This window comes from Sphaeramia orbicularis, chromosome 5 (assembly GCF_902148855.1).
Source record: "Sphaeramia orbicularis chromosome 5, fSphaOr1.1, whole genome shotgun sequence".
NCBI lineage: Eukaryota > Metazoa > Chordata > Actinopteri > Kurtiformes > Apogonidae > Sphaeramia > Sphaeramia orbicularis.
In genome coordinates, this window is record NC_043961.1 from 16,256,333 (window position 1) to 16,268,609 (window position 12,277).

At 36.0% G+C, this 12,277-nt stretch overlaps 1 protein-coding gene across 1 annotated transcript in view; it reads left to right on the top strand.

Annotated features, from left to right (window-relative positions):
* LOC115419505 (contactin-3-like) overlaps positions 1-12,277 on the top strand; it is a 243,382-nt gene that overhangs the window by 178,069 nt on the left and 53,036 nt on the right. The window contains exon 5 of the mRNA XM_030134320.1: positions 11,285-11,488. Within this exon, the coding sequence (XP_029990180.1) occupies positions 11,285-11,488 (204 nt within the window). The remainder of the gene's footprint in view (positions 1-11,284; positions 11,489-12,277) is intronic.

The window sequence follows — 12,277 nt, forward strand, 5'->3', positions numbered from 1 at the left end:
AATAAAAGGTTAAAAGCCAGTGCAAATAGGTGTGTCTAATTGATATACAATATGTGTTCTAAGATAAATGCCACGTTTTGACATTAGAAAAGACCTTCATTTGTACAATAACAACCTTTTGAGGATTTGACTCTCAAGGACTGCTACTGCTGCCAAATCACAAATAATAATAATAATAAAACATGCAATAAAAAAATCAGTCATATTCAAAATGTCTTTAAAATCTCTCTGAATGAATGTATATTGTTACAAAAACCACCATGCTTCTGGACCTCACTGAGGCACAGGACTGGACTCATATTGAACCCATAAAGACCTAGTGCTACTTTTATGTCAGTTCCCAAATGAAATCTCCTCTATATCTAACCTTTCTTTAGTGATTTATCACCATTTAATGTAATATTATCATCTCTATTTTGCATTTTATCTATGTAAATCAGGTATTTTCCTGTATTTAGTTCACTGATCATGTAGGTGTTCACCAAAGCTCTGATTAAAGTGAAGGATTATTACATCAAAAACAGAGAAAACTCTACAAAACCGGACTTTTTCAGTAAAATATATCATTAACTGAACATAAACCCAGTGTGTCCATCCACTATCATTGATCCAACTCCATGGGTTTTACTGGTTAATCTATGTTATGGAAGATGACGGTGTTTCCATGGTAACAACAGAGCCTGTGAACGTCCGAATGGGTCATATCTGATGACCGTGAAAAGACGACAAACTACATTTTACTTATATTAGTAGATGGTTTTGATTTTTGTGGGTTAACTGACTAAATTCAGGGTTCTGGATGTTATGAAATGATGAGCTCGCCTCACTTTAGAGGGATTTGTTAGCTTTTACACAATATTTTTAAGGGTTTTTGGTTCATATTTTACCTTATTTTTCTAGTATTTTACTAATTTTACAACTTTTTGCACGTTGTATCCTATGAATAAATGAGGTGAAACTGCATTTTACACCAAATTAAACTTGTATTGATAGGATTAGTAGGTCAACAGGTATTAAACAGTTTACATCAGGAGGTGCTTTTGGTCGGTTATGGATGTTTGGGTCTTTATGGGTTAATGTTTGCAGAAATTACCAAAAATAGTCACTTGCCATAGTCATATTCACTATTTATGGCCTCAAAATTTGTATGAAATCTCCTTGAATCATGGTGAACCTGTGTAAAAACCAACGTGCTTGTGGACCTCACTGAGACACGAGAAGGGATCCATATTTAATGTTTGAGGAAATTACCAAAAATAGTCACTTGCCGTACTTATAGTCACTATTTACAGCTTCAAAATTTGTGTAAAATCTCTGTGAATCGCTGTGAAGCTTTATAAAAACCTACATGCTTCTGAACCTCACTGAGGCACAGGATTGGATCCATATTTAATATTTGCGGAAATGACCAAAAATAGTCATTTGTCACACTCATATTCACTATTTACAGCTTCGAAATGTGTGTAAAATCTCTCTGAATCATGGTGAAGTTTTATAAAAACCAACATGCTTCTGGACCTCACTGAAACACAGGATTGGACTTATATTTAATATTTGTGCAAATGACCAAAAATAGTTACTTGTCATAGTCCTGTTCACTATTACGGCTTCAAAATGTGTATAAAATCTCTCTGAATGGCGGCGAGGCTGTATAAAAACCAACATGCTTCTGAACCTCACTGAGGCACGGGATTGGATCAATAATTTAATGTTTGTGGAAATGACCAAAAATAGTCACTTGCCACACATAGTCACTATTTACAGCTTCAAAGTTTGTATAAACTCTCGCTAAATCACGGTGAAGCTTTATAAAAACCAACATGCTTGTGGACCTCACTGAGACACAAGAAGGGATCCATATTTAATGTTTGAGGAAATGACCAAAAATAGTCACTTGCCGTACTCATAGTCACTGCTTACAGCTTCAAAATTTGTGTAAAATCTCTGTGAATCAGAGTGAAGCTGTATGAAAACCAACATGCTTGTGGACCTCACTGAGACACGAGAAGGGATCCATATTTAATGTTTGGGGAAATGACCAAAAATAGTCACTTGCCACACATAGTCACTATTTACAGCTTCAAAATGTGTATAAAATCTCTCTGAATTGCAGTGAAGCTTTATAAAAACCAACATGCTTTTTGGCCTCTCTGGGACACGGAATTGGATCCATATTTAATGCTTACGGAAATGACCAAAATTAGTCACTTGCCACACATAGTCACTATTTACAGCTTCAAAGTTTGTATAAAATCTCTCTAAATCACGGTGAAGCTGTATATAAAAACCAACATGCTTCTGGACCTCACTGAGACACAGGATTCAACCCATATTTAATATTTGCAGAAATGAGCAAAAATAGTCACTTGCCATAGTCCTATTCACTATTATGGCTTCAAAATGTGTATAAAATCTCTCTGAATCGCTGTGAAGCTTTATAAAAATCAACATGCTTCTGAACCTCACTGAGACACGGGATTGGATCCATATTCAACATTTGCGGAAATGACCAAAAATAGTCACTTCCCCGATAAAGGGTTAAAAAGCCAGTGCAAATAGCTGCGTCTAGCCATGTTTCGACATTCGAAAAGACTTTCATTTGTAGGACGATAAAGCTTTGAGGATTTATTTCGTCATATCGCAAATAATAACACCTTAAAAGCTGATTTCCTGTTACCATGGCAGTGATTGTAATGCCTGAGCAACTGTGTTTCTTTTGCAATTTGTCTTGGAGATGTCCTGTTTTTTTTTTTTTTTTTTTTTTGTACCAGGCAGCGTTGTGTAACCTATAAAATCAATGCTCTGGATGATTTTGCGAGGACTATTCGGCCAGCTGTGTGAGACATCTCATTATGTTTGTTGGCTCTCTGTGGTATTGTGCAGCTCATGTTGTGCCATGTAGTCATATGGGTTTTAAACACAGAACGAGAGCAGGTGCAGCCAAAGACCAAAAGCACTGGAGAGGAAACAAACACAAACATGCCTTATCCTGCCTTGAAGTGTCCCCTCGTCCCCGTGGACCTCGGCTGTGCCATTACTCTGTGCTCAGGTCCACATCGGCAGCAGCCAGGACTAAAGCCCCAGCCCCCGATTGGTGCTGATCAGCCGCCTCCATCGCCTCGTGTGCTTTACCTACTCCTTTGAGCCAGCAGGAGTCGGGGGGGCTTCACGCTGGGATAAATGGATGAAAACCTTGGGAGGCAAAGGCGAAGGATCCTCCAAGACTGTTTGGTTTAATTGCCGGTCCACTAACAAGTGCTAGATTTTGAGTAAGCTCAGCATGAAAATAGCAAGCAGTTGTCAGTTAGAGCAGCAGCGTGACTCCATAACAGCAGCATTACGTCACAATATTTACATTTTATTCACCAGAAAGACCCAGGTATACTTTTGTGTCAGTTCTCAAATGACTTTTTCTCTCAATTTAGCCTTTTTTAAATAATGTATCTCCACTTAATATATTATTATCCTCCATATTTTGCATTTTTCACTATAAATCAGACCTGGGCATTGTAAGGCCCGGGGGCCACATGCGGCCTGACGGCTGACCCTAACTGGCCCACATGAGGTCACTGGCAAATTAAAAGTCAATGCAAATATGTATCATCATAATAGACATAACCAATACAACGCCACTGCTTTTATTTTGAAGGATCTGCTAATTTACCGTTTTTTCACACATACTTTCTCTACTTGCATAAAGTTTATGCACTGATTGGTTTGTTGGTCAGTTTCAGCCCATGAAGATGTCAGCTAACGGCTAAAAAAGAAAGATTGATTCTGAATGCAGAGTTTTTAACAAGACATAGACTTGTATGTCTTTCTTTACTGAAGTCAGAGGTAAAGAAAAAGAAAAGGAACTGTGATATGCAAACAAACAAAGCAGGATGCATTTAGAGTTTTTCATGTGAAGTTAATGTGCAGCTGGTTTTGCACATTTTCAAGTCTTTTTGTGAATATTCATTAAATAGTTGTATTCTGTGCTCCACATTTTCATTTTATTATTGTATTGTTGCATTTACTGTTTTTATATTATAGTAAAGTATATATATATATATATATATATATATATATATATATATATATATATATATATATATATATATATATATATACAGGGTGGGGAAGCTAAATTTACAATGAACATTTAGTTGTTTTTTCTCAGCAGGCACTACGTCAATTGTTTTGAAACCAAACATATACTGATGTCATAATCATACCTAACACTATTATCCATACCTTTTCAGAAACTTTTGCCCATATGAGTAATCAGGAAAGCAAACGTCAAAGAGTGTGTGATTTGCTGAATGCACTCGTCACACCAAAGGAGATTTCAAAAATAGTTGGAGTGTCCATAAAGACTGTTTATAATGGAAAGAAGAGAATGACTATGAGCAAAACTATTACGAGAAAGTCTGGAAGATACTATTAAAGAAGAATGGGAGAAGTTGTCACCCAAATATTTGAGGAACACTTGCACAAGTTTCAGGAAGCGTGTGAAGGCAGTTATTGAGAAAGAAGGAGGACACATAGAATAAAAACATTTTCTATTATGTCAATTTTCTTGTGGCAAATAAATTCTCATGACTTTCAATAAACTAATTGGTCATACACTGTCTTTCAATCCCTGCCTCATAATATTGTAAATTTTGCTTCCCCACCTTGTATATATATATATATATATATATATATATATATATATATATATATATATATATATATATATATATATATATATATATATATATATACATATGGAGAGAGAGAGAGAGGGAGATATTAAGGAGAGCTGGAAGTGTATTGATCCGGCCCTTAACAACTGTCAAAGTTTCTCATGTGGTCCCATAGGAAATTTAATTGCCCAACCCTGCTATAAATCATTTATTTTCCTACATTTATTTTCCTGTATTTCATTTAGATGGTCATAAAAACTTAGAGTTAATTCAAAGGTTATGACAGAATTACAGAGAACTGAAGAAAGGGTGACTTTTTCAGCAAATCTATCATTAACTGAACATAAACCCAGTGTGTCCATCCACTGTCATTGATCCAACTCCATGGGTTTTACTGGTGAATCAATGTTGTAGAAGATGACAGTGTTTCCACGGTAACAACGGAGCCTCTCAATGTCATCCGATGACCATGAAAAGATGACAAACTGTATTTTACACCAATTATTTACATGTATTGATAGGATTAGTGGATCAACAGGTATTAAACAGTTTAGATCAGTAAACGCTTTTGGTTTTTGAATTTATCCGACTAAATACAGCGTCCTGGATGTTATGAAACAATGAACTCTCATTTTTTCAAGTATTTTGCTCATTTTCTCCTCACTTTTGAAGGATTTTTTTAGCTTTTATGCAATATTTTCAAGGGTGTTTGGTTGATTTTTCTTTATTTTTCTTGTATTTTGTTCATTTTAGTCTCATTTTACAACTTTTTATCCTATGAATAAACAAGATGAAACTGCATTTTACACCAATTATTTACATGTATTGTTAGGATTAGTTGATCAACTGGTATTAAATAGTTTAGATCAGTAAACGGTTTTGGTTTTTGAGGGTTATCAGACTAAACACAGGGTTCTGGATGTTATGAAACGATGAACTCTCCTCATTTTTTCAAGTATTTTGCTCATTTTCTCCTCACTTTTGAAGGATTGTTTAGCTTTTATGCAATATTTTCAAGGGTGTTTGGTTAATTTTTCTTTATTTTTCTTGTATTTTGTATGTTTTATTCTCATTTTACAACTTTTTATCCTATGAATAAATGAGATGAAACTGCATTTTACACCAATTATTTACATGTATTGTTAGGATTAGTTGATCAACTGGTATTAAACAGTTTAGATCAGTAGACACTTTTTGGTTTTTGAATTTATCCGACTAAATACAGCGTTCTGGATGTTATGAAACGATGAACTCTCCTCATTTTTTCAAGTATTTTGCTCAATTTCTCCTCACTTTTGAAGGATTTGTTAGCTTTTACGTAATATTTTAAATGACAAAATAAGCAACAAGGATATGAATTTGGGCCCAGTAGTTTTTGTTTTGACACCTGGTTGAACTCCGAAAAGTAGTTACATGGTCAAAACTCAGTAATAACACAGTAAAAAAAAATTAAGGAAAATCACCGCAACACTGCAAACAACAGTAAAAACAAAATAACACAAGGAAAACGCTGTTTAAAAAAAAAAAAAAAAAAAAAAAAAAAAAAAAAAAAAAAAAAAAAAGCCTAAACCATCTTTTTTTTATAGTGACTCAGTCTCACTCACTGTTCTGTGTTTTACCCCCCATCCCACAGGGGGTGGAGGTTGCACTGAGCATGCTCAGATGTCTATGGAAAGAACAAGGTCTATTCTATTAGCAGGTTTTGAAATTTTTCCTATTGAACAAACGGTTGAATTTTAATGAACATTTAAATTAAACCATACATTCAGAACGCTCACCACAGACACGTCAGGGGTTAAAGGGTTAATGATCGAGGCTGGATGTCATATATGAACCATCCTGAATGAATGAAATACTGTAGTCAATTAAACCAACACTCACACTGAGTGATACATTACACTTCCAAGGCATGAATAATAACAAAATATTATATGACGACCTGTTAGTTTTCATGTCAGCTGTGTTTAATTTGTGAAGCAGTCATTTCTGAAATTGCGTGACACCATGAGGTTAGATCTTATTTGTGTCTAGATTATCTTTAGATGCTCCGCAATCATTTCTATGTCACATATTTGACATAAGAAGATGAATCCTTGCACCGGCGATGATGAGTTTTATAAATACATATTAGGATCGTGTTATTATATTGCGCTCTAATGTGTTTTCCTGCTCAGTATTTGTCTCAATTCAGGCATGAGTTTGAGTAAGAATTAGATTATTGACCGGGTTATGGGAATCTAATTATTACTTAATGTCATCTACGGTAACACTCGGCTGTTATTATTACTTATGGCTTCAGGGATGTTCTTTCTGTTCTTTAGCTGAGAAGAATAAATATTAAATGACATGGTCGCATCTATATGAATGAGACCGTGTTCTGTACCATGTATTTGGTGATGAGCAAAATAAAATAAAATGAAAATGACACTGTGTGAAAGACCATAAATAAAAGGCAAGTAGAGGACTTTAGTGCAAACATATGAGCAGATCTTCACATGCCTTTTCCTCATCTTGAAACATAATGATGTGATGTTCAGGAAAGTGACATTTAAGCCCTGACGATGTTTATTGATTTCAGCCGGCGGAGCCTGAGTCGAATGCCGCCGTCATGACTCTGTTCCTGTTAAGTCCCGATAAGTCGCACCTTTAGCTCATTTATTAAACATAAGTTAAGATGTCATGTTCATGTCTGAGAGCTGAGGACGCATTAAATAAATCGGTTTTCAATACAAGTCTGAGAAAGTCTGTGTAAGTCCTTGTTCAGTTTCAGTTCAATTAATGATAGATTTGACTGAAAAAGTCACTTTTTCTTCAGTTTTCTCTGTTTTTGATAGAATAATCCTCAACTTTAATCTGATCTTTTCTGAACATCTACATCAGGGGTAGGGATGTGAATCGATAGAATTTAACAATTCTGATTCCATTATCGATTTTGTTTTTTGATCCGATTCCTTATCGATTCTCTTATCAGTTCTCATTGGGTGAAGGAATAAAAGAGTACAGACGGGTTTATTTGCATTAACTGTCTTTTATATTTCCATCTTTGTACAGAAAATATAACATATACAGTATGTACAAATAATAATAACAGATAGATAGATAGATAGATAGATAGATAGATAGATAGATAGATAGATAGATAGATAGATAGATAGATAGATAGATAGATAGATAGATAGATAGATAGATAGATAGATAGATAGATAGATAGATAGATACTTTATTGATCCTTTGCAGGAAATTGTTTGTTACAACAGCAGCAGTACAAACAGTACAAGCAAAAAACACACTGACCCATCACAAAAGACACCCACATGCAACCAACAATGGCACGAAGAAGTGTTTAAAAACAGAATAAAAGATATATATATATGTGTGTGTGTGTGTGTGTATATATGTACAATAAAGTAAATGTAAATAATACAATACAATAAAACAAAACACCTATAGTATGCACAGCATACAATAATTTATCACACAGCGATATTAAAAAGTCTAATGGCAGCTGGCAGGAAGGACCTTCTACTGCGTTCAGTCCTGGACCGAGGGGGAATCAGTCTGTGGCTGAAAGTGCTCTCCCTGAACACCTCAAGATGGTGAAGTGAGTGAGATGCGTTCCTCAAAATAGAGTCCAGTTTCCTGAGCATTCTCACCCCAGCCACCTGCTGAACTGTGTCCAGTCCCGTCCAGATGATGGAGCTCGCTTTCTTAATCAGTTGTTCAGTCTGTTTCTGTCAGAAATGCGAGCTCCCTCCCCCCAACACGCCACACCAAAAAACAGGACACCAGCCACCACAGTCTGGTAGACAGTGCACAGAAGAGGCTTGGAGATGTTGAAAGACTTTAATCTCCGTAGGAAATAAAGATGACATCGGGCCCGGTTTGTGAAAGTGAAACTAAGACGCTTTACTAATTCCTCTATTGCTGCCTTTCCACTATGAGGAACCGGTTCAACTCTGCCCGTCTCCTGTTGTTGTGCACCTCATTTCCTTTCCCCTACCTTCGGAAACTTGTATTTGAGGGGATACGACGTTTGTTGCCCGCACCGGAACTGGAACTGGGCCCGGATGACGGCCTGGTGTTCACTCTGCCGCTACATTCACAAGCATCGCTAAGTATCGTATCAAATATGTGATATTCCTGTAGATGAATCACATACTGTGTGGACAAATGTTTGAACATACTGGAGGAATTCCACCCTTTTGAAGAAATGGAAGCTTCGACAGTGTTCCACTGACCCTGGTGTCGTCTTTTTAGACCGTTTCTGCCTCAACACCATGTTGTCTACGTTCTGACCAAAACAATGCAGCATACGTGTGACGTCATCACGCATGTGCAACGAAGGCGGAATCAATAAGAAGAATCGTTAAGCAGGCAGGCAAACGATTCCAAGGAATCACGCTACTGGGATCCGGTTCTCAAAAAGAACCGATTCTCGATTCCCATCCCTAATCAGGGGTGTCCAGTTCTGGTCCTCGAGGGCCGGTATCCTAATTCACATGATAAACCTATCATCAAGCTCTGCAGAAGCCTGGTGACGACTGTCAGGTGTGCAGGAAGAGGAAAACATCTAAAACATGCAGAATACCAGATGTCTGATTATTACATTATCTGAGAATATTGGAATATGCTGACTACAGTAAGACTTAGGAAGAGGAAATGAAATGAAACATCATTAGATAGATAGGTAAATATTTTAAAATAGTTTTGTAGTTATTTAGAACATCTTAATTTATTAAAGATTTTAATGTAAATTGTGTTTCTCATCACATGTCTAAGGGTAGATAGGTAAATATTTAAAAATATGTTTGTCATTATTTAGAACATTTCCGTTTATTAAAGATTATAATGTAAACTGTGTCTGTTATCACATGTCTAAGGGCTCCCATTTATTTATTTATTTATTTTTACCTTTTTTTTTTTTTTTTTTTAACCATTTACGCCATTTCTGTTCTGACAGTGTGAACAGATTTACACCCTCACAACAGAAAGTGGAATGAGACGGTGTTATCTCATCTTGATAATAAAAGCTGCAAAACACCTATTAGTTCATTGCTTTCTGCAGATTCTATCAGATCAGGTTCTTAACACTTTCACTGCTGCCTCCAGCCTGATTTATTTATTTGGTTTGAAGTGTTATTGTCCATGTGATTCACAGACAGTCACCAAGAATCATCCTGAACAGTGAATAGTATGTGACAGTAAACTGAAACAGTCTGTCTCACATTTCATGTCTTTAGTGAAACTGAGATTTTCAGTCGTCTTGTTGAACAGACAGTTGTTTGACGCTGAATATAAAGTAGGATGGGTGTGTTTGTGTGTGTGTGTGTGTGTGTGTGTCATTGCTGGAATATGTGTTAATGCATTTGTCTGAAGGAATTCTAAACTTATCTTACTGGAAAGTTAAGCTATTTTTTAATTAGTATATACCATATTGTTTGTTGAAACTCTTACTGAAGCCGTCAGAAACAAAGTTGGTATTGTGTAATTTGTGAGTAAAACCGCTAACTCTAACAATATCAATAATGTTTTAGCATTAACTAGCATTAGGTAACTAGCATGAGTTAACTAGTGTGTTGGACAGAGGGTTTACTAACAATAGGATAATGTCACGTAAATGCAAATGTAAATGTGCTTGTATGTTGTTGAGTGTGTTTGTTATTTACATGAAGTACACACCAGATGATCACCATGGTGATTTAACCAGTGTTTTTCTGTTTAATGTGTTTTATTACATGCTGTTCATTCAAACCTATTTAGCGCTAATTAACATTCACTAATTACAACCTGGTTTCTACTTTTATGTCATCTGTCAGTTGCTAACCTACTATCCATCCATCCATCCATCCATCCATCCATCCATCCATCCATCCATCCATCCATCCATCCATTCATCCATATGTTCATCCATCCATCCATCTATACATTCTTTCATTCCTCCATCCATCCATCCATCCATCCATCCATCCATCCATCCATCCATCCATCCATCCATCCATCCATATGTTCATCCATCCATCCATCCATCTATACATTCTTTCATTCCTCCATCCATCCATCCATCCATCCATCCATCTAACCTTTCATAATTTTATCCAACCATCCAACCATCCATCCATCTAACCTTTCATATGTGTATCCATCCATCCATCCATCCATCCATCCATCCATCCATCCATCCATCCATCCATCCATCCATTCTTTCATTCCTTCATCCATCCATCCATTCTTTCATTCCTTCATCCATCCATCCATCCATGCATACATCCATCCATGCATACATACATACATACATGCATACATACATATGTTCTTTCATTCCATCCATCCATCCATCCATCCATCTAACCTTTCATATGTTTATCCATCCATCCATCCATCTAACCTTTCATATGTTTATCCATCCATCCATCCATTCTTTCATTCCTTCATCCATCCATCCATCCATCCATCCATCCATCCTTCCATCCATCCATCGAGATAAAACACTTTCATTAAAAAAATCCCTGCTACAAATATCATAAATGCTACACAAAAGCAGGCAGTGAAAACCCGTTAAACATCCGTAACTTTAACACATTTTACAAACGTCTTTCCTCTTTTTCTTCCCACAGATCTGGTATTTTCTTGGATTTTTAACGAGTACCCGACGTTTGTGAAGCAGGATACCCGTCGCTTCATCTCACAGGAGACGGGGAATCTGTACATCGCCATGGTAGAGCCGTCTGATGTGGGCAATTACACCTGTGTGGTGACCAACACCGTCACAAAGACCCGAGTCCAGGGTCCGCCCACTCCTCTGGTCCTACGCAGTGATGGTGAGCTCACACAGACGCATGGAAAACACATCTGTTCGCTCCATAGAACATATACAGACATGTGTTGTATGTATCAGTCCTCAGTAGAGCTACCCATGTATGTCATGTAATGGGTTATAGTTTACAATATCAACCGTTTACATGGTTTGAATGCACTGTAGACCAGGACTGGTAAACTCATTTTAGTTCAGGGGCAGAAGGGAAATAAGGCAAGTAAGTAAAATACATTATAAATATATTTTAAAAATGTGAAAAAACATAAATAACTACAAACAACCCGAAATTTAATTAGTAAATAAGTGCAATTACAACAATATTACGCATGAACTTTACATTTTCACATCAGTTACACATGTACATTACAATGGACAGATCACAGTGGATCTCCAAAAGTACAACGCATTAGTAAGAGAGGCAGAACAGAGCAGAATGTTGTTAAAATTGCACTTACTTCTCTTAAGACATTTCAGATTGTTCATATTTTTCAGGTTATGCATTTTTTTTTTTTTTTTATGTGAAAAGATACTTTTTATATTTAAACGGTTTCACAAAATGTTACTTTTTTTACACAAAAACAAAGAGAAAAAATTGGAATTGTCATTATTTAAAGGTTATTATTATTATATCTATTATTATCATTATTCTTTTGACAACGGGCTGTCAGCAATACTTTGTACTTTTTATACGTTTTACACACTGTATTTAATATTTTTGTATATATGTATATTTTTGCACGAAGATGTGTATATGTTTTGTTTTGTTTTTATTGTTACCTGCCTTCTTTTTTTG